At 53.8% G+C, this 27,616-nt stretch overlaps 3 protein-coding genes across 4 annotated transcripts in view; 2 read left to right on the forward strand and 1 right to left on the reverse strand.

Moving 5' to 3' along the window:
• The first annotated feature begins 264 nt into the window (after positions 1-264).
• Positions 265-6,322, forward strand: CARD9 (caspase recruitment domain family member 9). The gene is made up of 12 exons (XM_084219959.1): positions 265-723; positions 1,077-1,214; positions 1,558-1,883; positions 2,282-2,461; positions 2,630-2,779; positions 3,054-3,179; positions 3,270-3,461; positions 3,990-4,031; positions 4,463-4,508; positions 5,157-5,227; positions 5,725-5,801; positions 6,082-6,322. Exons 1-12 carry the CDS (start codon positions 540-542, stop codon positions 6,176-6,178), a joined length of 1,629 nt encoding a protein of 542 aa, XP_084076085.1. The 5' UTR covers positions 265-539; the 3' UTR covers positions 6,179-6,322.
• Positions 6,323-6,532: 210 nt separating this feature from the next.
• DNLZ (DNL-type zinc finger) lies at positions 6,533-8,244 on the forward strand (the record flags this gene model as incomplete). The annotated part of the gene is made up of 3 exons (XM_084219725.1): positions 6,533-6,769; positions 7,179-7,318; positions 7,910-8,244. The coding sequence occupies 3 exons, from the start codon at positions 6,533-6,535 to the stop codon at positions 8,079-8,081; spliced, it is 549 nt and encodes a 182-aa protein (XP_084075851.1). The 3' UTR covers positions 8,082-8,244.
• Positions 8,245-11,419: 3,175 nt separating this feature from the next.
• Positions 11,420-27,616, reverse strand: part of GPSM1 (G protein signaling modulator 1) — a 63,205-nt gene continuing 47,008 nt past the window's right edge. For both annotated transcript variants that reach the window (XM_084219528.1, XM_084219527.1), the window contains exons 12-14: positions 15,719-15,878; positions 13,387-13,595; positions 11,420-13,293 (exon numbers count right to left, since the gene is read on the reverse strand). In XM_084219528.1, coding sequence (XP_084075654.1) covers positions 13,105-13,293; positions 13,387-13,595; positions 15,719-15,878 — 558 coding nt within the window. In that variant the 3' untranslated portion in view covers positions 11,420-13,104. The remainder of the gene's footprint in view (positions 13,294-13,386; positions 13,596-15,718; positions 15,879-27,616) is intronic.

Raw genomic sequence — 27,616 nt, forward strand, 5'->3', positions numbered from 1 at the left:
TGCTTTTTTTATTTATCTCTCTTTTTCTTTTCCTTCCCTTTCCTGTCTCAGGGTATAGCTGAGTAGTTTCCCCTTTTTTCTCAAACCAGTTTTGTTCCTGGAGTTATCTTTTCTCTAGTCAGAATACAGAGGGAGGCTGCATCCAAGACAGGTTTTCTCAGAGCCAGGACACAGGAGGAGAATCAAGGAAGCTTTTGTGACTGCAGAGGTGAAGGTTGGTGATACAGAATGGCTGATATTAACAGGAAATAAAAGTTTATTTCACAGCTCTGAGGTAAAGTGTCAGCTCCTGTGGGTGTTAGATTTGGTGTCTGTGTGGTCAGACAAAACACAGGGATCTGACATGCTGGGGGGTGGAGAAGGGAGAGTGAGCTGCTCGTACAGCTAATTAGGACACTTCTGCATTCTCAGTCTTGACGTCCTTGGTTTCACCACCACTGCCACACTGCTCCGAGAGCCTCAGGGGCTGCTTGTTTGGTTTTTTGGTGTTTTATTTCCAGACAGGACAACGCTGCTCTGTGATTCCCCTCACTGCTGCCATGCTGGAAGAGGATAAGGATGAGATCTGTTGGAATAACCTGGAGAACTTCCGCGTGAAGCTGATCTCAGTGATTGAGCCCTCCCGGATCACCCCGTACCTGCGGCAGTGCAAGGTGCTCAGCCCTGATGATGAGGAGCAGGTGCTCAACGACCCCAGCCTGGTCATGCGCAAGCGGAAGGCAGGTGGGAGCACTCCCAATCCTTCTGGGGAGTTTCCAGGACATTGGTTTGGGATTGTCTGGGGAATCAGACACTGTAGGGGCTGCCCAGGGAGGTGCTGGTGTCACGCACCTTGGAGGTATTTAAACAAAGCCTGGATGTGGCACTTGGTGCCATGGTCTGGCTGACAAGGTGGTTCAGTCATAGGATGGACTTAATGATCCCAGAGGTCTTTTCCAACCTCATTTATTCTGTGATTGGATCCCAGGGACTTTTGTATGTGGAGAAAGAGAAGTTTTCGTTTTGTTTTTTTTTAATGTTACAAACAGGTAAAGAGAGAAATAATGGAATAGAATATCCTGTTGCCATGATTTCAGGTGTTCTCCTGGACATTCTTCAGCGAACGGGGCACAAGGGCTTTGAGGCATTTATGGAGAGTCTTGAGCTTTATTATCCCCAGCTGTATAAGAAAATAACTGGCAAAGAGCCCAGCAGGGTTTTCTCCATGATTATAGGTAATGTTTGTGTTCTCAACAACAGCTCTTCCTTTGGTGCTGCTGAGCAGAGTCAGGGGCATTCCCTGCCTTGCTCCACGTGTGCTGTGGAAGGGTTCTGGGAAGAACAGCCCTGGTGTCATGGGCTGGACTGGGGAGGAGGAAGCAGAATGATGACTTCTTCCTTCTGCCTGTTGTGTCAGTGACTCTGTGGTGCAGGAAGGCACAGAGCAGAGAGGCACAGTGGGGATAATTTGGTCACACACCGTCAGGGCTGGCTGCAGTGACGCGGAGGGGAAGCTGAGCTCTGTGTGTGCCTTGGCAGCAGCCAGGAGAGCAGAGAGTGACCCCTGCCCCCCCACAGACACGGCTGGCGAGTCTGGCCTGAGCCAGGTGCTGATGAACGAGATCATGAAGCTGCAGAGCGCGGTGCAGGAGGAGCGGCGCAAGGCGCAGGAGCTGGCGGTGTGGCTGCACTCCAAGGAGGACACGCTCAGGGAGATGTGGGTCAGGGACAGCCTGCTCCGCAAGCACCAGGAGCGCGCCCAGAGGATGAAGGAGGAGAGGGACAGCCTGAGCAAGGAGCTGCGCAAGTGCAAGGACGAGAACTACAGCCTGGCCCTGAGCTACGCCAAGCAGAGCGAGGAGAAGAGCGCGGCCCTCATGAAGAACAGGGACCTGCTGCTAGAGGTCAGGCACAGTTTCCCCTTCTTTCCTGGCTCTGGAAGGCTGGACTGAGCACCTTGTCTTTGCCAAGGCTGCTCCAGTCCAGCATGAAGCACTGACCATCTTCTCTAGAACATGTCTTTGTGGTCCCCAGCTCAGCCCCCTAGGCCCAAATTTCACAAGTTGTGCTGTGAATGATGACCAATCTTGCCCTCACTCAAGGCTGCTCTCATAAAGGCAGCACAGGAACATGTGCCCGTTAGCACACAGGCAGGACTCTGGCCCTAGGGCACAAAACTTTGAGGAAAACAGCTGGGGAGAAACTTGCTTTGTATTCAACTGGGGAACAGAGAACTGGTTTTGCAGGCCAGAGCTGTCTCCTTTCTCCTGCTGAGCTCTGAACCCTCTCTGAACCCTCGTAGATCGATCAGCTGAAGCACAGCCTCATGAAGGCTGAGGATGACTGCAAGCTGGAGAGGAAGCACACCTTGAAGCTGAAACACGCCATAGAGCAGCGCCCCAGCCACGAGGTGGTGTGGGAGATCCAGCAGGAGAAGGAGCTGCTCTTGGCCAAGAACCAGGAGCTGGAAAACACTCTCCAGGTTGGTGGGGTGGTTGAGTATGGACTCAAGGGATTATTTGTAGCAGCCAGGGCAGCACTGCTGCAGTGAAGATTGTGGGGATCAGCTGTTGCCCAAGAGCCCTGAGGGGAGAGAACTTAACAGGGATTTAGATAGTGGCCCTGTCTCACGCCTTCCTTTGTCCTGCAGGTTGCCAGGGAGCAGAGCCTGGAGAAGAGCCTCTCCAAGGAAACTCTGGAGAATGACTGCAGCCAGACTGTGGAAGAACGCCGGGAGCTGGTGAACACCATTTACAGCCTGCGCAAGGAGCTGCACCGAGCCAAGGTGCTCCAGGACAAAGTAGGTGCTGCTGTTCCAGTCCCTGCTGAGGCTCTGGGTCAGACAGGCAGGTGAGGCACCTGCAGAGTCCTGCCTGTGGAGCAGAGCAGCGCTCAGGAGCAATCCCTGCTGCTCCTGCTGTAGTACCTGTATTTCAGCACTCCGTGTGTGGCAGGTGACAGCTCAGACACCCCACGGAGCTCTGTCCAGAGCGATCTGTGGCACAGAGCAGGAGTGGGGGCAGTCTGGCTCAGCCTCTGCCCACAGGCAGGTGCTTTTGGCCTTGTCTCAGCAGTTTGCAGAGGAGAAAGAGGTGCTGGAGCTACAGTGCACATCTCTGAGGAAGGACTCCCAGATGTACAAAAAACGGATTGAGGCTGTCCTCCAGCAGATGGAGGAAGTGGCTTCGGAGAGAGACCAGGTGATAAAATATTCCTCACTGCTTTTTGGGCAGACAGTGCCAGCCTGTGTGTGCTGTTGTGTGACTGCCCCGTGTTGTCCCCTCGCACAGGCTCTCCTGACCCGAGAGCAGTTCCACATGCAGTACTGCAAGAACCTGGTGGAGAGAGACGCCTACCGCAAGCAGATCCGGGAGCTGGGGGAGAGATGTGACGAGATGCAGCTGCAGCTCTTCCAGAAGGAGAGCCAGCTCCTGGCCACAGAGGCCAAGCTGAAAAGGCTGCAGCTGGAGCTGCCCACTCTGGTATAGCTCTCCTCTCCTGGATGGATTGGGAAGCTGAGGATGGGGACAGACTGTGGCTGTTCCCAGGCCTTGGTGCCCGAGCAGCTCCAGCTCATCGGGCAGTGAACACCTGCCTGAGCCACCACCAAAACTAATCAAAACCATTGCCATGCAACTGCTGAGTGTAGAAAATGAAAGATGTGATGGTGTCTATCACCCCACCCTGGTTTCAGGCATGGAAAAGCTGGACAGATGCAAGCTCAGGCCACCTGTGTTTGTGTTTGGAGCATTTCCAAAGGTGGTGAGGGGTTCCTCAACCACCAAAGAGTGACTCTATTTAGAGACTGGGCATGAGCCATTTGGATGAAATGGGGAGCCAAGTTTTCTGGAACTAAATTAGATGTATTTTAATTAATATGGCATCTTGTGTACTTTCTTGAGTGGCCAGACAGGAGTGTAGGAGTTCTGTGTTTTCTGGAGCTCTAAGTCTCCAGTATGTTCCCTCCCTTGCTTATGAGGAATGATCAATCTATTCTGGTTTTCTTACAGACCTCTGACCTGGATGACTCCTCCTCCAGAGATTCCCAGGAAGTGAGTAAGGTTCCTTGTTTACCTTTCCCTTTCTTCTGGGATGGTTTCATGTTCCTCACCTGTGCTCAGCTCCCCAAGTATGAGCAGTTTTCAATGGCTCAGGCTCATTTCAGTCAAAAAGTCCAGAGGCAGCAAGACAGTGACAGAATCTCCCCCATGTCTTGAAGTTCTAAGTGTAGGACACAGTTATGGCATTAGTCAGCAAGACTTGCTGAGTCTAAGCAAATCAAGGGAATTTAACATTGTCTGGAGGCCAAAAGGAAGCTGGATCTATTCATGGAGGAGAAATCCATGAGTAAACCTGTAACTCCTGGCTGTCTGCTGTTTGCTGGGAGCAACAGGGAGAGTGAGGTTGGTTCTAGCATGTCCTGGGGTTTATATTCCTTTATCTAGGGACAGTTCTGATGTTCTTGCTGTTTTCTGCCCCACAGCTTGTTCTTCACAGTCAGCTGGATGAAGACACACAGACAGCTAAAAGTAAGGGCAAAACACTGAGTAGAGCTCTGGAGAGGATAGTCCATTCTGTTTTGCTCTCCTGGAAGATCTAAATTATCCTTTCATTCATTGAGATGGGAGAATTTTCACTAAAACTAAACAACACTCATCAAAAAAGGCTTTTATTATTATTCTACCTTGCTCAGTTCAAACATATATATTGTAACACCTGGTGACTACAGAAAGTTTCACCAAAATAGGGTCTGGTGTGAAGTGCCATGATATTCCCAACTTGGGGAGCAGGGACAAATGATGGATAAAATAAAGATTAACACGTTTCTCACAGTGGCCTCTGACACAAATATTATTTTTATGCAATGAGCAGAGTTGCTGCTCGACAAAGGTTTGTTTTGCTCCTGCTGAAGCTGGAAGTGGAAAGCTCTGTCTCTTTCTGAGGGTGGTGGGGAACCCCGCCATCCTGGGCAAGATTCAGGACTCAGTTAAAATGAGAAGTGACTTGTGATTGATGACAGGATGGAGTTCTGAGTGCTTTGGGCTTGGTTGCAGTTCTGCTGTGCACTCTGGGCAGTTACATCACAGCCCTTCAGTTGGAAGAACTCCTGGAGGGAGAAGTTACTTTGCAATGGCAAGATACTCTGACAAAAGCTGTGATTTTTTCCTATCTTTCAGAAGATTGCCTGGAAGTACAAAACCAGGAACTCAGCCCTCAAGAGAGCCATCTGCCCCCAAAATCGCCAAGTGTAAGAGAATCTTTGTGGACTCTTCTTTGCTATGACTGGGGTTTGTGGTCTTTAACATTCTCATTAATGATGGATTTACCAGCTTGGAGAAGCATGTCAGCAGCTCCTGCTTTTCCAAACTCTGAGCACCTAGTGCAGAAGCCACCCTCCAAAAAGGGTGAGCTCTGAACAGCAAAACATTTACAACAGACATTTCTCCATCTGTGTATAAAAACTTTTTCTAATTACTTTCTGCCCTTCATCTCTGGGTGGGGATGTTTTCCAGTGTAATTGTCTGCAGAATTATTGTTGGTGCAGAGACTCCCAGAATTACAGATGTTGAAGGAATTGATGTAGTAAAACTGTGTGAAACAGCAGCATTACCATCCTGCACACACAGTAGAGAACCTGCTGGTACTTGACTCTGCAGATGCAAGAAGCAACCTGGTGTTAACACTGATCTGATCAAGAATAAATTCGTATGTTTTTAGTTTTTTTTTATTTTTTTCCATTTCAAGGAGTGTGGCTTGGCCAACGAGGAACTGGCAGAAAAGGAGAGGAGGAGGATGAAGGACTGCTTTGAGCGTTACCGAAGGTCTGGGCTGCAGTAAATATCCATTATATTTGTATATCCATGTATTTATATTTGTATTTCCCCTTTCCTGCCCCCAAGCTCGATCCATGGAGGGCATAAAATTAACCACAAAGGGGGCTGATACATACTAACAGGATGAAATGCTGCTTGTTTGCAGAAAATACCTTCTCAAAGTTGTATGTGTGGTGCTGTTTGCAGAAAACACCTTCTGAAAGTTGTATGTGTGGTGCTGTTTGCAAAAAACACCTTCTGAAAGTTGTATGTGTGGTGTTTTTTGCAGAAAAAGAGCAATGAGAAGGGCACCCAAAGGCCGGCACCATGAGGCGGACTGGGAGAACACCTCTGGCAGCGACAACACCGACACCGAGGGCTCCTGAGAGAGGGACGGCTCCAAAATCCCTTGGAAAGGGACACAGGGCCACCACAGGCTCCTCAGGAGCCAGTCTCTGAGGGAAACACCAGCTTCTGCAGGGTGCCTGTGCCTCTCACTTTCACTCACAACCGACTGTTTAGATTCTAAAACCATCCAAACACCCATTGATGAAAAGTGCTGCAGTGGCACTGCTGTGTGGCTCTGACGGCCCCTCGGTCAATAAACAGGTTTCACTGCCTGCGTGTGGCACAGGGCCGGGCTGGGCTGGTTCATTACGGGTTAATTATTGCCCGACACCACCATGGCGGCTGCCCGCACCCAACATGGCCGCCGGGCCCTCAGGGCGCGCCCCGCGCGCATGCGCGGTACCATGCAGCGCGCGCTGAGGGCGCTGCTCCGGGAGGCGCCGTCATGGCGGCCCCGCCGCCCCCCGCCCGGCCTGAGGGGCCCGGCCCGCACCGCCCCGGGGCTTCTCTGCGGGCCTGCCCGCCTGCTCTGCACCGCCCCGGGACAGCGCTGGGGCCCGGCCCGCCCGCTCTGCACCGCCCCCGGGCCGCCGGCGGCCACGCACTATCGCCTGGTGTACACCTGCAAGGTGGGCGTGGGGCCGGGGCGCTCTGGGGGCACCGTCCCTGGGGTTGGCGGTGTAGCTGTTTTCTTTGTTTTAAACTTGCAAAGACTAATTCAGAGTGGAAGAGCCCTCTGGAGGTTTCCAGTCCAAGCTCCGTGTTGGAGGAGGATGTTTGGGGTCTTGTGAGTATCTCTGAGGGTGGAGATCCCGCAGCCTCTTTGGATCCTCCTCATTAGGGAGCCACAGAAAGCAGTGAAACCTCTCTCAGCCTTTGTGTCCCGGGCTGAACTCACGACATCCTAACATGATGGAGCTGACTTGGGGATAGTTAGAGGTGAGGGAGGGAGGACTCTTTTAATGTCAAAAGCATTTTTGTCTGAAAAGTCCCAGGAGCTGTAGTTACAGTACTCATAAAACTCACTTTGTTTTTCAGGTTTGCCAGACCCGCTCAGCCAAATCCATCTCTAAGGCCGCCTACCACCGAGGGGTGGTGATCGTGACCTGTCCCGGCTGCGGGAACCACCACATCATCGCCGACAACCTGGGCTGGTTCTCCGACCTGCAGGGAAAAAGGTGAGTGTGCCAGCAGCATCCTCCTCACACCCTGCTCCCAGGGGTGCCAGCAGCATCCTCCTCACACCCTGCTCCTGCCTGCAGCTTCCTGAGATGATGCCTTGTTTCAGTGATTTTTTTTTTCAAATGTGGCTCATACTAAAAACAAAGTTTTATGCAGTTCATTAAAACACACAGACTGTTTTCAGTCATTATAATTTGACTGTTGCTGTCTAAGATCCAAATAAATTGGTGTGAAGCTGCAGTAGACACTTCACAGGCCTCCTTAATGGTGCCAGCGGGTGATTTGCTGTTCCCCTCAGGCTTTATCACTTCACTGCTGGGTTTTCTTGGATGTTTCAAGTGTGTAGATTGATCTGCTGTGGAACTCCAGTGATTTCTAATTTCCCAATATACCTTTAAAAGCTTCTCTTTAGCTCTAATTGCTAAATCATTGATTCCAGTGGATGAGAGTATTCCCAGAAGGTTTGGTGTGGTTAATTTTGGGTGGTTTTCCTGCTGATGTGATTCCCTGCATGGTGTCAGTGCTGAGGGCAGAGTGCAGTGGGCCTTTGCTGTGGTGTCACTGCTGGTTCTCAAATCCCTGTCCAGGAATATCGAGGAGATCCTGGCAGCCAGAGGGGAGGAGGTGAGACGTGTGGCTGGGGCGGAAGCGCTGGAGCTGCTGCTGGAGAGCCCAGCAGAGCCTGAGCCCCAAGGTCAGCTGGCACAGGGGGACAACGGGGAAGCCCCCCCAGATCCTGGCAGCAAGGGACACACCTGACACGAGGGATTGTGGCCTGTGGGACAGATGTGACAGGTGAGATTGTGGCCTGTTGGACAGACCTGCCATGTGGGATTTGGGACATTCTGCTTGTGGCAAGAGACTCTTCACCTTCATTCCCTGATTTCATCGGTTTCTAAAATAAACTCGGTGTTGGGTTTTCTCTGTTGTGTGTCTTTACCTTGTGTAGTTTTGCCTTTGATCAAGCTGATGTCTTTAGAGATATGTTGGTATCTTTCCTGGTACTTATTTTGATGACTTTCAGGCAATTTTCAGTGCCTCAGCAACATCCCATGCTCAGCTTTGTTCCCTGCTCAGAAATTCTCTATCTATGTGTGTTTGACCTAGCTAGGTGCAGCTGGAGTTGGAGGTTTTAGGAATGCTCAGGTGTGGCAAATCAGGAGTAAGGGCAATTGATACCACCTGAGGAGATGGGTCCCAGAATTCTAAAGCCAAAATAACCCTGCAGGAGGGTCAGATCACCTGCTCTTAATGCAGTCAAGTGCTGCTTTTATCTGCTCTTTTGACCTCTTCCAGAGTTTTTTTTCTGTGCCCCTCACGTCAGGACTGAAAGTTTTGTATTTTGATCCCACTTGAGCTCCAGCATGGGGGTTTTACCACTCCTTGTTAGTGAGGGGGAGTGTGGGTGTGAAGGCAAAATTAATAGTGGTGGAGCATGGTGGAGAGAAGAAGAGTACACAGAAAGTTGTCTTGGCAGATATTGAAGGGCTTATTAGTGCTACTGCAGTAGGTTAAGATTAGTTAGAAATTTAAAAAGAAATAAATGACAGATGTGGGAGTTTGTCAGCATGCAGCTCTGGGGTAGTGGTGGATCAGGCACTGAGATGATGATGTTGTGCTTTGTTAGGGCTTGTTCCCTCTGCACAGTGGAATACCTGCTTTCTTAGGGTTTTGAGCTTGCAATCAAAGACTAATTGAGTCTGGAAGAGCCTTCTGGAGGATTCCAGTCCAGTCTGCTTGTCAGAGGAGGATATTCAGGATCTTGAATCACAACTTCTATGGATCCCCCTCATCATTGAGCCACAGAAATCAGTAAAACCTCTCTCAGCCTTTGTGTCTTGAGCTGAGCAAACCCAGTTCTCTCAGCCAGGCATCTCCAGCTGCTGGTGGTGCTTCATCAGCCACGGATTCCATGAGGGTATTGCAGGCATTCATGGGTTTCCTTCATCTGGAGTGTTCATAACAATTTTATTTGTTGCATTGTAAGCTTTGGGTCAGAGTACCAGGAAAGTTGTCGTGTTCCTGTGGGTGTGTCAGTGCAGAGTGATGAAACAGGGGCAGGAACTTCATCAGCCAGCTTGTGTGTGCTCAGGGTCTGGTGAGATGCAGCTCTCCCTGACACAGCCAGCTGCTGGAGTGACCCAGGACTGACAAACAGGAATTTGCATCTCAGAGCACTGCTGTGTTCTCCCCCTGAGCTGGGCTGCTGGCACCTATTAACACTGCTGGAAAAGTATTTGTTTTATTAGCTTTAATCTGAAAATCAGCATTCTGCTTCCATGGTGCTGATGCCTTTGATGGGGTGGAACAGAGCAGCTGTTGCAGGATCTGTGTTGCCTTGGAAACAACTCATTTACAATCTGGCTTTTTTATACTCTTTTCCTTACCTTTCTTACCTGTTACTAGGTTCCAGCTACAGGAAGATGGTACAAATTTTTGCTGTGTTATAGTAAAAAATGTAGCAAAATCTGTGTTGGCTGCTCCTAGATTTTAGTGTTTCCTTGTTCCAGTGCACTCTGTCACCAGGTGCTCTTTGGGGGCAGGACAGAGACAGAGGCCCTCTGAGCATGGTGGGTGGCAGTTCTTGCTGCTGGTCTGAACATTCAGGCCAACATAAGGGGAGGGAATTTACACATATTACAAAAAGATTTGCTGCTAAGAGATTGCAACTAAAAACCCGATTTTTTTTCTCCCTTTTGAAGCTGTTTTTCTGAAAAATGTTGTGTCATGGGGCAGTGGGTTTGCTCTGGAAAGGGGACACAGGTAAGCACATGGGCTTGCTCTAGCCAAAGGCAGGGAGTGAGGAGAAGCAGTTTTTCTCCTGAGTGCCTTTCTCCAGGCCTGACATCAGCCCTGTCCTGCGAGTGCCTCTGGTGCTTGTGTACAGCTGGGTAGGAGAGGGCAGGAGCTCCTGTTTCTGCTGGATTTTTAGGGTTCTTCATGAAGAGGACTTGCCCTGCACTGGGGACAGCCCTGCTCCCAGCAGCTCACACTGCACAGCTGCAGCAGCTGCTCACGGGCCGGCAGTCCCGCGCCTCTCCAGAGGATGTCAGCATCAGAGAGCTCTTCCCGACGTGGGAACGAGCCTGGCAGCGTGGGAGAGAGGAGGATTCAGCACAGCAGCCACGGCTGCAGGCTGCTCTGGAGACTCAATGGTAGCCAGTGCCCTCTGCTCACAGGAGCTCAGAAGGAGCCTGTGCTGCTCAGGATGCGGAGACAGCAGGTGAGACACCATCACTCTCTCCCAGGGATCACCTCCTCCTAGGAACCTGAGCCTCTGCACATCTGAGGGCACAGTTCTGGCCCCAGGTCACATGCAGAGCTGCTGTGCCCAGGCACCCAGAGGTGTGAGAACACCTGATGAGAACAAGCTGGTGGCTCTTTATTAATCTTTGATCAGGGCTGGCAGTGGCCAGCACAAATGAGCCAGGCATGGGAAGCCCAGCTGTGACTTGGCTTTATCCTCACAGGGCTCAGGATCCAACTGCTGCTCCCAGGCTGCCTTCCAGCCCAGTCCAACAGCCTGCTGTGCTGGAAGGAGCTGGTGCTGCTGCTTTGTGCCTACTCCAAGGGCCGGTGCCAGGGCTGTGCCCAGCACTCCCTGCCCTTGTCCCCTGGCTTTGGGGAACAACCCAGCTTTGGGCCAGGCGCCGGGATGGCACCGAGACCGGGCAGGGCCTGAAAAGAACAGCTCAGCCTCTCCTCGCCCTTTTCCAGTGGTCTTTTCTCAGCCATGCAGGGCTGCTCTGTCTGCCCTGTCGTCCTGGAAACTTCTGGGCAGGGAAGTCTCAGGGCTTTGTGCCTTCCCTCCACAGCCACATCCATGGTGGCAGGCAGGCAGAGCTGAGAGGGTGGTGGCTGCCACGAGACCTGTGTGCTCACAGTGCAAAGCGATGTGGAGGTGGGTGCACAACGCTTTCCTTAGCACATGTGTTGGTGTCTGTTACTACAGACCCCCTCCATTCATCCCCATCTCTATTCCAGAGGGCCAGGATTAGCCCTGCTCTCAGCCAGGAAATAATGGAAATGCGTATTTGCACTGAAGCTTAGACACAAATATTTATTAAGCACAATTCCCCCCCACCCCTTCCCCTTGAGCTGTATTCATTTCTAATATATTAATCCATTTGGCAGATTATTTTTTAGAAAAAAAAACAAGTACCTGTGGGTTGGAAATTCCCCATTAAAATGACATTAGCAAATGCACATGTAAAAAATAAATAAGCTCATACATTCAAGTATATGGCAAATAATACCTCAATAATACCTCTGAAAGCTTAATGGTCAGGTTCCAGTTCACAACCTGGCTGAGAGCTGCACAGGCCTGAGCCTGCAGCTGGTCAGGTCATCATCATCATCAATGTTTTTCTCTTTTACAAATGCCAGCTTGGCTGGTAGGTTGGGGGTGGGCAGCTCCTCCTCTCCAGAGCTCAGCCCAGCCCCAGGAAGGAGGCCCAGCCTTGGCCAAGCAGCAGGTGAGTGCTCCCAGGTAGCAGGTAAACTGCAGCTACCACTCCACATGGTCAGTGCAGGCAGGCTCAATGCCCCATGAGCAGCATCACTGGTCTAAAAATACCTCCCTGCTGGCTGGGAATGTTTCGAATCCAAAGTGCTGATTTAGTCTCTGCAGGAGCGGCGCTGGAGCTGCTGAAGGCCAGCATCGTCTCTGGTCAAGCACAGGAAAAATACTGCACCTCCTCAAGTCAGGTCCCTGCTCCCCTCCTCCAGCTTTTCCAGCTGGTCCAAAAGGGACAAATCCCAGTTAATGTGAGTTCCCAGCCAACCCCCCAGGCTGGGGCTCTCCTGAGGCTCCAGGGGCTGGAGACAGGTAGATAGAACCGGAGAGCCTCACTGGGAGCACATCAGTGCTGGTTTGGGGAGAAACAAGAGGAGGGAAGGGCCATTGGCCTGAGCTGCTGTTGGACACAGAAGAAAGGAGGGATGAGCCATGGGCAGAAAGCTTTGCTGGCTGTTGAAGCAGGGCCCTGTCATACACAGGTTCTGTCTTGGATGCCCCCACATTGGCTCAGTGGCACCAGGAGCTGTCCCTGTTTGCCATGGGCTGAGCACCTGGGCAGAGACCTCTTTCCTCCTTCCCTCTGCCCAGGAACAGCCCCTACCATGGGGCTGCAGAGGGCTCCAGAGGTAACAAATCCCACTAAAGCTTAGGGTCAGCAAGGCTTTTCCCCTGCTCAGGAGGTCCTGCAGGGCTGCAGCTGGAAGCAGAGAATGTCCAGGGCTCTCCAGAGAGTCCTCAGCAAACCTAAAATACACTCAGGTGTGTGGGACCACGATGCAGCTGGGGTGGATAAGGTTTAAAGGACTTGGGCTTTCTTTCTCCTGTAGAAGAACAAAGCTGAACAAGATGTTCCAGAGAAGAATCCAGAACCATTTGTGTCAGGGAAGACGGGAGGACTTCAAAATGGAAAAGGTGTTCTTTCCTTTCCCTGTTTAAATAAAAGTGTTGTGGAAATAAAAGAAATCAAGGATGGAGTTAGCTACTCCCCGTGGGCTCCTCCAAGTTCCTGGGGTTTTAGGTGATCAGCAAGGGGCTGCTAAAGTCTTCTAGGTGCTGTGCCCAGAGTTACAGTGGCCGAGTGTCCTAAAAAAAACCCCTTATTTAAAAACTGTCCCCCATCCGTTGGGCTCTCCCATAGGAACACCATGGAGGTGTAAGACTGGGAGCACAGGAGCACTCGGGCTTTAAACCACCTACTCTTGTTCTTCCTTTTTAAAAAACAAAATAAAGCTGAAACAACCCCCCCAGACCAAAGCCCAGTTCTTAGCTGGAACCAGGCCTCTGCTGCTCCTCCTCGGCCTCCTCCTGGGCTGAGGCCAAATCCACACGCTGCTCGTCCATGCGTTTGGCCTGGACACGCTGGATGAGGCTGAAAAAGTCTTCATCAGGCATGGTGGGGCCGCGGGGGATGGAGTCTGGGGGGGCACAGCGCTGGTCATCGATCCTGGAGGACTGCAGGGGACAGAGGGGCCTCAGCATTAGCACAGGGCGGGGAGGAAGGGGCTGCAGCAGAGGTGTCAGAGCTCCCCAGCCCTGTGCCCGTACCTGACACTTCATGAGCATGTTGAAGAACTCGTCCCCGGGCTCCTGGGCGTCCCCCTCCACGCGCAGGTGGCCCAGGTTGTTGTGGGTTATCCGCAGGCCGGGCAGGTTGCCCACGTTGGCACGTTGGTCATCCAGGCGCCGGCTCTGGGAGCTGGCAATGAGGTCGAAGAACTCCTCTGTCTGCGGAGATGCCATCAGGGTGGACTGTGCTGGGGGAGAGGAGTACAGGGCAGGGTCACCGCTCTGCCTGCCCTGCCTGAGCTCCAGAGCCCAAATCCCCTCCCCAAACTCCTCTCCAACCCCCATAAACGCAGCAGGCAGCAGCAGGAGCATCAGGTGCCTTGATAAAGCAGAACCTCACACACCCACCTTGCACGGCCGGGTCCCCTGCGGGGCTCCCTGCCTGTGCTTAGCCAGCTCCTGGAGACCACCAAAGGTGCCACCTCAGCCCAGGAGATCCAGTGCTCCCGGGCTGAGCCACGGCCTGCCTGTGATCCCTGCAGTTTCCAGCACTGCCGCTTCCACTCTGGCTTCCACCTGGACCACAAGGCACAGGCAGAGCTGGGCAATGCAGGTGAGCACAGAGTTCCTGGTGGCCACTGTAGCTGTGACAGGCACCCACACAGTCCCAACAGCTGGGAATAATTGCCAACAGGCCATCAGCAAAGCCCAGGCCTGGCTGAGCCTCTCACCTAGCAGCACCTTCCCAGGCCCCCAGAAATCCGGGCTGTTTGCCCAAGGAGAGGCACTGCCGAGGTGAGTCCGGCTGTCGTGGGCTGCAGGACCTGCGTCAGCCCCAGCAAAACGCTCCTGGGCTCTGCTGCTTCTCATCCCACAGAGCAGAGCCTGGGCTGTGCTGGTGCTGGGGGTCCCAGTACATTCATCTATCTACTACTGACCCTTTGGAAACACCTCTGGGCCGTGCTCCCTGGAAAAAGCCTGTTGGCTCCTGCAGCTGCTGGGTAGGAAGAGGCTCCCAAACAACAGACCAGCAAGGGAAAACAGAAATCAAGCCCAAGTGGTGTTACTTTCCCTGAGCAGAAAGCACTGGAGCAGAGCTCCAAGCCTCCCGACACAAGTCCTTAGAGCCCCAGCTCATGGAGCTGCAGAAACACAAGAAAATCTCAGTGCTGACGCAGGGATGAGTTTCCTCCCCTTTGGCTCACAAAGAATCCTCAAAAATAACACGTCCAAAAGGCTCAGAGCCCAAAAGAGCCGAACAGAACGTGGGGCCGCTCGTGCATTCTTTATAAAGCTCCATATTTTCAACCCCATCTCCTAAATTACACAGCTGTTACAGCCAAATGCACTTGTGTGTCAGAAATGCATCTCTTGACAAAACAATGCTCATTTCCACCTTATTTTTAGACAATAAATACCCCGTCACCTCCGAGCCAACCTGCCTTCCTACCACAGCCTGACCTCTGCTTCAGCCCCTGCCCTGGCACACACTCCTTGTGCTGCGGCTCTGGGAGCAGTGTCAGGGGGCTCCTCTCCTATTTGCATTTCATACTCATTTGAAAACTGATGATGAACAAATCCATCAGGTTAAATAACTGGTTTGAGCCCTCTGTGCTGGTGATTAAGCATGTGAGGGTGATCCGTGCATTTTAGAGCTTCTCCCCAGCTTGGGTTAAACAAAGGCCCTGTACACTGAAAAAGCCACAAAACCCAAGTGCAAACACAGCCCTGCCTTTCCTGCCCTATTTGTCAGGCAGGAATTTATCCCTGTCCTTCCTAGGGCTGAGCAGCTTCTCACTGTTTATCCATCCTCCTGGCTCCTCTGTCCTCACACAGCACCTATCACCACCGTATCCAAGAACAGTACAAAATCCAGAAGTTTTTCCTCCATGGCAACGCTATTACAAAAACTGGCAATGTTTTAACTTGCCTGAGAAAGCCTGACCTGGCCCCTGCACGTCCCAGACCCCAGGTTCTCACAAAGCTCCCTCAGCAATGACCATCATCATCTTCCTCCTGGAGGTGCTGGAAGTGGCACAAGTCCTTGTGCCAACATCCTTGTTCAGAATCCAAGACCTAAAGACCCACACTGAAAAAATCCAAGCGCATTCTGCATTTCTCGCACTAATTTACTCCCCAAACCTTAGCTCACATTCTCCAGCCTTTCCCTCGGCAACCATTTACATGAGAATGTTTTTTCCTTAAATAATGACAGAGATTGCCAAGGAACTGCTAAAGTTCAGAGAGCTGAGCGAGGCTCGGGGAAAACATCACGGGATGCGCGGCAAACCACAACAGCTGGGCACGCCGCGGGAGCAGCGACACTCCCACAGGAGCAGGAGCAGGGATTTGGGAACGCTTGGGTGCTCACACAGCCGCTCTCCCAGGGCAGGGACCCGCGTGGCCGCTGCCTCCGCAGCCTCGGCTGGGCACTCCTCCAGCGGGCAGCGCTGATCATCCATCCGGTTGCTCTGGAACTTGCTCAACAGGTCAAAGAAGCATTCCTCGTCCGAAGGGGTCCGGTTGATTTTCTGCGAAGAGAGAGAAGAGTCAGAGTCAGGAGAGTCTCGGGAACAGCCGTGCCCTCTCCTGGTCTGTGCAGGGGCTGGCTCCTGGCTGTGCCCCGGGCGTGCCAAGCCCCACAGTCTGGAGCCTGCTGGGGTCTCTGCTCCTCGCTCCCTCTGATCCCAGAGGCCCCAGGCACTGCCACAGCCCAGACCCGTGCACGGATGAGCCTCGTGCAGCCGCTGTCACTGCACAACAGCCAGAGGAACCCGGAGGCTGAATGGGAAAGAGGGAAAAGGAGACAGAATTTACCCTGGCACTGCTCCAAGGGGAGCTTCTGGGCTGGACAGGGCTGGGCTCAGAGCAGGATGAGGGGAGCCGTGCAGCCACCCTGGCTGAAGTGCTGCTCTGTGCCCAGCCAGGGCTCAGCCCAAGCTCAAGGTTTGCTTTTTCCACCAGCTAAATCCAACCTTTCCAGGCCACTGCCCCTCACACCCCAACACTTCCCCTCGGCGCCTGTCTCCTCAGCACAGCACTCGTAGCAGCTACCCAGCTGAAAATGCCACAAAATTACAGATTTTCAGGACAACAGCTCTTGCACAAGAGCCCCAAATGAGCACCTTGCACTAGACAGGGATATATTTAAGTTGTGTTGCAGGAGGCTCGCGTTGGAGGCAGCCTCTCCAAGCCACTTCCAGCAGGGAGAGGGGCTGTGTGTCCTGATCTGGAACAGATAGAACAGCAGGATCCTGCCAAGAGTCACTTGGAATGGGAAATTACATTAGCCAGTGATAAGAGGGGCATCTGCCAGGCTTGGGGATACTCCCCTACACACCGAGCTGGTCCCACCAGTTGCTGGGAAAAAAGCCACAACAGAAAGCAACCAAAACCTCTTAGAACCGGGTCTATCTGAGCTATTTTCTAGCCAGAGGCCAATCAGAAAATGGGCACTGGGTCCCTCCTGAGGGGCTGCACATTCCATCAGAGAGAGGGCACAGCCAGACTTTACAGCAGAGCCAGGGATTCCCTGGGCTGCTGGTGAATCCAAGTCCCTCTCCCAGCTCGGCTGGTGGCCACTCTGGGCAGCCTGGGAGCTCTCCCAATCCCACCACAAATGGTGCCACTCCCACCAGAGCTCTTCCCCTCGGCAGGGGCAAGCAAAGCCCTTCAGGGGAGCTCTGCAGTGGGGAGAGACTTGTGCTGACAGGGTTAAAGCCACAAGTTGGATTGGGTAGATGAAGGAAAACAATTTTCCTGTATGCTAAGCGAAGCAGATGAGATGCACTCAGCTTCTATTTAGGGCAGCGTCAAAATTAGCAGCAGGCCAGAGAGGAACATTGGCAATGTGGGAGCTGATCAGGGAGGGGAAAAACCCCTCTCACCTCCTGCCTGCCATGTGCTGATCCACTAATGGAGCCACAGCCCCAGCGGACCCTCTGAACCACCAACAGTTGCACCTCAGAAATCAAAGCTGGCTCGGGCTTGAACTGAGGGTGAACTTCATCTCTCACAGCTCTGCTATGCTGGGTTGTGTGACCCAAATTTCAGGGTAGAGGAGGAAACCGGTTCATTCACACCGAGCCTCCCTCCCGCTGTTCCACGACTGCATGGAGTAAAGCAGAGCAGTCCTGATCCGGGGGGAAGCTCCAGCTTGCAGGAGCAGCCTGGCAGTGCATGCCAGAGCCCCCAGCTCAGAGCTCCCCTCCACAGATCCCCCCCACAGCGCATCCTGCAGAGACCCTGCAGTTTGGGGCGACAGACAGGGCTGTGCCAGCCCATGGGCAGCCCCAGGGCAGCACCTGCGGGCACCAGGCTCCCTCCAGCCAAACCCTGCCCCAGGCCTGAACCTCTCTAATTAAAATGCCCAAATATGACAAGGCAGGGAGCTCTCAGCTCCTTCCCTGCCAGGCTGATCCCAGCCCTGAGGCAGGAGCTTCGAGGGCAGATGGAGGTGTGATCATTCCCTGGGGCTCTCCATCTGCTCCGAGCTGTGCTCACCCGGGGCTTGGCACAGCCAGGGTCAGGAGGCTTCCCGAGAGCCAGGGCATCCCCTCGTGGGGCTGAGCAATGCCCTGCCACAGCACAGACACACAGCCACATCTCCAAACGGCTCCTGGGCACCAGCTTCAGTGTCCAGCCCTGAGACCACTTCTCACCTCATGGCCAGTGTCCCTGCCTGGCCTCATCCCCCATCCTCTGCCTCCAGCACTGCAACTGCCCAAATTCTGCCAACCGTCACCTTCCTGTGGCAGCCAGACGCTGTCACAAGGAGTAAAACCAACGGGGCAGAGGGACCCGGGGGCTGCTGGCACTGCAGAGATCACCCCAGGGCAGATTTGGCTGCAAACACACTTGTCCTTGGCACGGGCACAGAGACACTCCCACCTCTGCCCACACAGGGACAAGGACAAGTGTGGAACCTCTGCTCCTGCTCCCTGACCTTGGGCAGGACAGGGATGGCACCATCCCAAGCAGGTGGAGGTCCCACTCATGGGGGTCAGAGCTTTGTTCACATTTTGTGAGAGTGGCAGGGAGCAGGACTCCCTCTCCTCACACAGGCCACTGGAAAGCATCCAGGCTTTTGCACACATTCCCTTGCTGGAGGAACAGGCTGTTTAACCTACCTGGGTGGATTCAGGATGTGTAAAACCACAGCCGAGGTGTTGGAAAGGCAGCAAAAAGCAGCTGCATAGTGTGACAGGCGCCTGCTCTGCCACTGTCCCCTCTCCCTGCAGACTGGGACCACCAGCTCCCTCAGGAGCCCCAAGCCAAGGTCATTACACCCCATGGAGAAGCACAAATCCCCCATTTTCCTCTCCGATAAATTCTCACATCAAATAAAACCTGCCACAGTTTTGGGATGAGAGAGTCCTGGGCAGCCCAGCTCTGCCCCAGGGGTGCAGGACACGGAGCAGCATCTCCTGTGGAAATCCCTCACTCTGACCCCTCCAGATGTGCAGGTGGGGCCAAGGCTGGAGCGATCCCAGGCGAGGCACAACAAAGAACTGACTCCTGAGCCTCACCTCCCTTGGCCACTTTCACTGGGATCAGGAAAGCCAGTAAACAAAGGCAGAAAGCCTCACTGCAAGAATTAAACCACCTCCCAGCTCCCAACACCTGAAGGCACAGCCCACAAATGCCCTGCAGGGCTTCCACCTTGGACCCACTGCCCACCTGGGGCTCTGCAGAGAACATTCCCACTGCCAAGCCCCGTTCTGGGATCAGCACCCTCTCTCAATCTCTCTGTGGTGTCTGAGGAACCCAGACCCCCAGCCAGCCCCAGCTGTGCCCCCACTACACCAACATCTGCTGCCAGAGATCCCTCAGAGGTGGCTTCTCCCACAGCTTCCCGCTGCCCCCACAGCAGCTCGGGATGCAGCTCTTCCCACAGCGCTGCTCAGCCCCACCAAAGCCTGTCAGATCTGCTCTGGGACAGCGGCCCAGAGGTCCCTGAGGACCACAGAAGTATTTCTGTGCTGGCCAAGTCATGGCACATCCCTCAGGGATTCCATGGTCACCCAAACATGGGGGGGACATCCCCTTCAAAGGGAGCTTCGCCCACCGAACCAAACCACGGGCACCCAAGAGCCACCCAAAGGGCCAAACCTTGTCGCTCTCTCAGACCAGTTTCTCTCACAGCTGGTGTCCCCAGGGCACTGACCTGCCTTTGGTTCCCCTCCTCTCCTCCAGGCTCAGCTTCTTGCAGCCCCGACCCAAAGCAGGATGGAGCTGTCAGGTTCAAGGGCTGCTCGCTCCGGCTTTGTCCAGCCCTCCCAGGGACAGCTGGTTGGGACCTGTGGGCAGCACCCAGGGGTGGATGGACCCTGGTGGGTCTGGTACAGCAGATCCAGCTCAGGAGCTGCTGCCTGAAGGTGCCTGGTGAGTGCCCAGGTCAGGGACGAGCGAGGAGGGTGGCGGGTTCCGCATTTGTCACTGTCACATCCTCAGAGCGCGCTGCCTCGGCATTCAAACGCGTCCACCACAATTCCACCTTATTTCAGGAAGGACACAACCTGGATATGAAGCGACCCGACCACATCCCACAGTAACAGAGCCAGCAGCAGTCCCCAGGACCAAGTTCTCCCCTGTGGACAGTCCTTGGAGATCCGTGCCCTTGCCCAAGCAGGCACTTACCTGCCCTGGCAGTTATCCATTCCCACACCTCAGTGCCCACGTGCCCTGCCCTATCTGCCTCTCCCCTGTGAGCCACACATGTCACCGCTCCTTACCTCTGCTCTTTTCAAGGCAGCCGACCTCAAAATCTCCAGGCAGGAGCAGGGCTGGTGCTGCTGGTGACCACCAGTGCCAGGAGCACCTCATCCAGGGCTGTCTGTCAGTCCCCTGCACTCCCCAGCTTTTCTTTATCCTGCACCACCCCACACCTCACCCTGGAGAATTCACCGTGGGGGCTGCACCAATGGCACAGCCACAACCTCAAACCCCAAAACCATCAGGCACTGAACTTCCCAGCCTCACCTGGAGAAAGGCTCTGAGGGGGAGGTTTGCAGAGAGGCGAGCGGGGGCTGGAGGAGAGGAGTGGAAGGAAATCCCTGGCTGAAATCCACAGCCTGTTTTACCAGGAGCTGAAATGCCTAGAGAAGCATCCCTGTGCTCTGGAGCGGGGCTGCTCCTGTCCCCAGCCACCAGCTCCTGGGCTGGAGTCCCCACTCCTCTCAGCTTCAGAGGCAGCAGAGCTGTAAAACGCTCCCGGTCTTTGCTCAGGACAGCGCTTCCCTTTCCGTGCCAATCCCCCCGCGGGCGACAGACTGACAGACACCCCGTGCCCCCCCGAGCACGGCCGGGCTCAGGGACCCACCGCCCCCCCTGTGCTGTGACACGCAGCCCACCGAGCAGCCCGAGCCCCGCCGCAGCAATATTAACAATAAAAAGTTCACACCGGAGCTACCTGAAAACTTTAAACCCCCGAGCGCACACACGGCACATCCCGGCCTGAGCGAATCCCCCGTGTCTCCGTATCCACCTCTTCCTCCCCACGCTCTCATTTCAGAGGAAGAAGGACACACGGACGGACAAACCCCCGTTTCGCTCACTGACCTCAGCAGGCGGCTCCGGCTCTCACATGTCCGCGGGCACAGCGCTGGATGCTCCGGCCGCCCGAGGCTCCGCCGGCCCCGCCGGGCGCGGTTTGTGCCGAGCGATGTGAATGAAGAACGCCGCCGGCTCCGGTGACCCGCTGGGTGCGAGCCGAGGTTTAAAGCGACAGCCCCGCTGCCACCTCCTCCCGGAGCCGCTCCGTGCCCCGGCACGATGGGGGGGCTCCAGAGAACGCTCCTGTCTCCCTCACCTCGCTGCCACGATCCTCCCGTTATTAGATGATGCTCTTAAACACACAGTGCAGCTACGTGAATATTTAGCTTCCCTTCCACCTCCTCACCTCCCACCCGCCACACTCACTTCACCTTAAAAATAGATTGGGATCGATTCTCCCAAACTACATCTGCAAACACGCTCGGCTCGCAGGCACAGGCAGCACACGCTCTGTGCACACACAGACACACTCTGATCGCTTGGATTTAAAGCACCAAAATACTGAAGGACCATTTTTAGCTCCTGATAGTCCTCCTGCTCCTCATATTATTAGATATGTGTGGTTTTTTTGTCTTATTGCAAGAGCCTAGGCTGCTCAGCCATAAGCATCTCTTGATTTAAATGTAACGCTGCTCGACAGAGGGAAATTTCTAATTGCAACAGGGTTTTAAAGAGGGAAAGATGGAAATGCCACGCAGCAGCCAAAGAGCTGCTCTTACCTCACGTTTGTGAGATGGGAATTACTGACAGTGAAACGGGGCACTGGGAAGAAAAGCACTTTTCCAAAGGGGCAAAAGGGGGGCAGAGCCCCACTGGCACTCTCGGCTCTCTGTCCACACTTGTCCTTCATTCTCATTTTTCACTGCAAAAGTAGGAAATCACTTTAACCTGAACGGCTTTGGGGAACTGCCCATGCTGTTCCACACCAGTAAATTCATTTCCAGGAGCCACCCAGTATTTTCCAGAGAAAGATGGAAACTGTGTGGGACCTGAGATCAGGACTCTCAGCTCAGTACCTGGCCCTGACTGAGGAGGAAGAAAAGGGTTGAGGGAGGTCAGGGCACAGCCACAGCTCCTGTGAGCTCAGTGCTGGTGCTGCAGCCCCATTCCCACTGGGGCTGAAATCAGGGATCCATGGACAGAGAGGGCAACAGGGAAATGAACCAGACAGGGACTCTGCCCTGATCTGAAGAGCTGAGCTGCCTTTGGAGAGCTGTGAAAGGGGGAATCTGCAGCTGGAACAGGGGGAAAGGCAGAAAAGGGGTATAACGGAGGGGGAGAGGTGCTTGGAACAACATGAGGAAATGACATTTTCCCTCTGAGTTTAGGATGCAGCAAAGAATAACGAGCGAGACATCTGTGATCTGCAGAGACACCACCTACCACGTCAGGCTGGAGCTCAGGGAGCTGAGCGTGCCCTGGGCACACGTGTGCCCTGCACTGTGCCCAGCCCCTGGCACAGCCCATCCACACCCTGCCCAGGCCCAGGACGTGCACACGCTTCCCTTGGAGCATGAAATTATCACCCTCACTTGGACACTTTTCAAAGATTTTTTTCCCTTTAAACAACTCGCCCACTCATCCCTATAAACGCCGGTGCTAAAAGCTGGTTCTGTTGTTAAGATTTCAAATAACTCGGGTTTTATTGTTCCAAACAAAATCAAAATAACTCACCCACGCTCCCTCCTTCCGAAATGCAGTCAGTGCTGACCTGTTGGGACCGTGCCCTGCTGCCACACAGGGCTCAAGCACGGGGCTGTGCCTCACAGCAGGGCACAATATCATTGCTGACTGCATTTGGAGGGAGCCCTGGGGTGTCTGCCTCAGGTGTTACTGACACCTCTGCTGCTTGCAGGGCTGCTCTGGCTGTCTGGAAGCCGCTGCCACCGTGACCAGATCAGGCCACTTTGTGCCACAGCCACATTAACACGGGATTTACCCTTTTTCCTCAGCTACACAACAACCTGTCCTGAGATCGCAGGTCAGTCCAGCCCTCACTGCTGAGAGCAGGGGGAATTACTCCTGGTTTCTATTCTGTGTATTCACACAATCCTCTGCAGTTAATGTAGCAACTTTTCCACGTAGATTTTGACAGCATTTACCATGCCAGGCTGGGTTTCCTTGGCACAATTTAACAGAAACACACCAGCCTGGATTTAGTACCTGGAGCTTGTTTTACTAACCAAGGACACAAGGTAGGAGCATTCTCACTCCAGGTCAGTCTCTGGAGAAGATGAGTGGCTACAGAGGTCAGAAAGGCCCATCAAAAACCTGGGGGATCCCTTAAACACCAAAACTGGGAGTGAACCTGAGCTACTGCTTGGAACAGCTCAGGCTGGAGGTGGATGACAACAAGCAATGAGTTTTTGGGGTGTAGCTCTCACCCAGGGCTGTGGTACCTGGCTGTGCACACCAGCACACACCCACAGCAGTAAAACACAGAGTTTTGGCTACAGCTCACTGCAGGGACTGACCCTGCACTTGGAGAGGGGGGAACCAGGACCATGCTCAGCCGTGGAGTCTCAGCTGAGCAGCACTAATTTGCTAAACTGAAATAACTCCGTTGCTTGAAAGGGTATAACCCATATTCCTGGTTAATTAGCACAAGGTTAATATATAGAGCACTTTCTCTATCCACCTCCCCACTCCAAGCCCCACGGAGCAGGGCAGGGGAGCTCCTCTTCGGTGATGGAGACAATCCAATGCTCCAGCTGCAGAGGTGCCCTGCTCTCCCCATCCCTTGCATTCCCTGCACCTCACATTGGAACCTCCTGACAGTTTGCTTTGAAAATGCTTTGCAAAAAAATCCTGCTTGTCTCTGGATTGCCAAAACTGTGCTGCTTCCTTGAATCAGACTTATTTAGACACCTACTTGCTCTGAGCACAGCGAGGTTTTAAGAAGGAGCTGAGCAGATGCAGCACCTTCCTCAGGGGTGGTGGGGATGGGGGAAGTGGAGCTGTGCACACCCATCCACATCAGCACCCATAACACATCCAGCCTGCACATAAACACCCCCTGCTCAGCACACACCCAGATCTTAATTATTATTTACTCCCAGCCCAGAAATGCCTGAAGGCTGCGCTCCAGATCAAGGCTTTGTTGTGCAAGGCACCCCACAAAACACGAAATCCTGGCCCTGCTGGGGCTGCTACCTGTGGGCTTGCCACTGCAGCCATGGTCTGTCTGACCTGCTCAGGAGAGTTGAAACAGGCAAGACAAAAATCACATGCAAAGGCAGGAGCAGCTTCTCCTATCATCCAAAAGCATCTCCTGCTCTGGTACCTGCTGCTGCAAAGGGCAGGATGGAACTACACCCAGTTTGGGGTTTGCTCCACGTGACAGTGCCCACAGAACACTGGGATTCAAGTGGCTTTAGACACAGGCAAAAAATCCTGCTGGGACTTCCCTGCAGGTCCCAGGGAGGGGCACATCCTGCACCCAGGCACACAGAGTGCCTGGCTCTGCTGGCTCCAGGACAGGGCTGCATTGACTGCCCTGCAATGAGCACTGCAGGGAGCTGGAACTTCCCCTGTGGCACAAACAGCACGATCCAGGCTGGAAAAGTTGGATCCATGGGATGGTTTGGGGCCCTGCTCTCATTGCACTTCTCCCCAGGGGAGCCTCTCCAGCCAGCCCTGCACTCAGAGCCCTCACTGGGCTCAGCTCTGCCAGGGCTTCTGGGGCCACACGGGGAAGGGGAAGGAGCCAGGGGCTCTGAAAAAACATTATTTGGGCTTTTTTGGATTAATTGGTGTTAACTGCCTAGGGAGGCTTAAAAATAGCACAGCTAATGGAACATGTGGATGCTGAAGGTGAGCTGTGAGCAGAGGCCACGTTAACCTGACACAGGCTGTGCCCAGCCTGCAGCCTGTGCCCAAACCAGGGACACCTTCTGTCCACCTGTCCAGGGACACCTTCTGTCCACCTGTCCAGGGACACCTTCTGTCCACCTGGGAATTGCTGCCTGCACTTCTAATTCTGCCCTTCTCAGCTGCCTTCACGCCCATCTGGGGACAGGGGAACCTCCCTGCTGCCAGGGCAGGTTTTATCAGGAGAGCTCCAAGAAACAGCCCCTAAACCCTCCTGGGATTCATGGATTCCCATCCTTCTCCCTCAGCCAGCTCCCAGGCAGCCTCAGTCCCTGCACCCTGCCCAAGTACAGAGGCAAGGACAGCTCAGAGACCCCAAAGCCTCTGCTCAGCCCAAGGCCACCCTAAATCCAGAGGAGAGGACTGCATTGATGGGACAGTGTTTATCCTAAAGCAGTGACTTAAGGAACAGCCTGTCCCCTGAGGAGGTCACTGCCTCCTCGAGCCCTCCTCCCTGCCCACACCCTGCAGGGATGGAGCTGCCTGGGGCCACTGAAGGCAGCAGGGTGGCCTCTGGGCAGGATGCCCCAGGGGCTGCTCTCTGGGGGTGATCTGGCCTCCCCAAAACTGGGCAATAACAGACAAAACCCAAACCTGCCCCAAGGCTGTGCTGTGTTTGTGTCCTCTGGGGGAGCCTCCACAGCTCAGCAGCTGAAAACAGCCACAATCAAAGATAGGGTTCAGACAGGGCTGGTCTGGTTGTACAGCTCTGTCCTTCAGTGAAACCCAGAAAACATCACAGCAGCAGCATTCCCTGGGTTCCAACAGAATTTACAGAAAGAGAAACACAAGCTATTGGTACAGAAAGGATTCTTTAGGTAGCCCCAGCAAGCACAGCCAGACCATGAGCCCTTCCCAGCACAGGGACTTGCTGGATGCATCCATGCCAGAGCCCACCAGCCACAGCTGGGAGCTCAGGGATGGTTGTGCAAGGAAATCAAACACAGCCCCGAGTCACCAGAGGCCCCCTTCTCATCTGGTGTCACCCCAGCTCCAGGGATTTAAGCCCAATTAGGCTGATTTACATCCAAAGAGAACCTGGGCTATGATATTTTTTAAGCTCTTCTGCCATGTAAAGTTTAATAAATGCCAGAGGCCAGAACTGTGAAGGTACAAGATGCCCCAGGCACAGCAGAGACCCAAGAAAGGAATTAAAGGTTCCAGATTTTGAGAGAAATCAAACATTTGGAGGCTTATCACTCTGGGTTTGGCTTCAATTCATCCTTTTTGTTTCTGTGCTGTTCCCTTTAAAGTGACAGTTTCTAGAAAATGGTGAGTGTAACATCTCTTTTACTGTCTCATCCCACTTGATGGCTGACAGTTTGCCGGGAGAAAAGGTTGTGCAGGGAGGAAAGCAGACCTCAATTAGGGTTTCAAAGTGCCAATAACTGCAAACTCAGTTACAGTGAGTCAAGAATGGATGTGGGGAGCTTGGTTTGTCACCTCCAGCCTGGCTCATCGACCTCCAGACCTCCAACACGAGTCTGCTGGGTGGCCTTGGACAATCAGCTCAGCTTTTTCCTCCCTCCTGGAGCAGACTCCTCTGGTAAGAGGCTTTTCCTCCCCGTTTTCTAGCCCCAGAGCTGGTCTCCACATGGAGCCAGTTGAGGATGGACTATGAAGCCCCTGATCCTCAACCAGAGAAGCACCCAGACCCTGGGTGTCCTTGGTGTCACCTCTGCAGATGCCAGGGCTTGGACACCCTCCTGCACGTGGCACAGCCCTGGGCTCTGTGCCCTGTGTGTGGCTGAGGCACAGGCACAGGCTTGTGCAAATCCTGCCTCCCATCTCCCTCCACGAGGCTCAGCTCTGATCCACAGCCTGGGAGGAGGGAAAACACAGAAAGAGGGTGTGCAAGCAACAGAAATATCCCAAAGACAGGGGGAGCAGGGACACTGATCCCTGCAGCCCAGACAGACACTGCCCTGCCAACACCAGCCCTGAGCCAGGGAGCACGTGGAAGTTTCCTGCCTTCTCAGGAAGGGCCATTGCCAAGTTCAATCCCTTGGATCTGCCCCTCAGGAAGGGCCATTCCCAAGTTCAATCCCTTGGATCTGCCCCTCAGGAAGGGCCATTCCCAAGTTCAATCCCCAGGCACGACACTCGCCTGCAGCAGAGCCAGCTCTGCCCTGCCTCCCTCTCACTCACACAGGCTCATTGGATAATTACAGAGAAAACTAAGGCAAATCCCAATTTTAATGCCATTATAAAACAGAGAGGGGGAATTCATTACCTGGCAGCTGTTCATATTCAAGGAAGAAACTGATAATTTGCCTCTGAGGCAACAAATGCAGCAGAGGCAGCACAAGCCAGAAAATGCTGCTGCCTCCCCCCACCTTCTCCTGCAGCCACTTTTTGCAGAGCTTTTCTATCCCCACGTTTATTTCCCTGCCTCCCATGACCAAAGTCCCACAGAAGAATTACTGTCAGGGCTCTGCAGAGCTCCTGAGAGCCTTGGCTCTGCTGCACCTCCAGCTTTGGGGGAGCAGTTCTTACACCTCTGCTGGCTTGTGCAGCGTCTGTGCAAGGAGCCCACCTGAGCCAGAGAACAGGAGATGAGAGAACCCTACAGCTTAACAGAGAGACTCAGAGAGAAAGACAGGTCAGACAATCTAAGATGACTCTGGGGAGACGCCCCTGACTGCTTCTCCCAAGAGCCCAAATCCCTGGCAGAGCCTCCCCATACCTGTCAGGCTGGAGCTCTCCAGGTTTTCCTGCCTCCAGCCAGGAACCAGCACAGCTTCCCTGCCCCGAGCACTTTGGAAGGTCCCACCAGCTGAACAGGGAGACAAAGCACTCCAAGAGCAAGGCTCTGTGTTTACCTGCTCACTTCCAAGAGGACTGA

Source organism: Fringilla coelebs (genome assembly GCF_963513975.1).
Source record: "Fringilla coelebs genome assembly, chromosome: 21".
NCBI classification, from domain to species: Eukaryota; Metazoa; Chordata; class Aves; order Passeriformes; family Fringillidae; genus Fringilla; species Fringilla coelebs.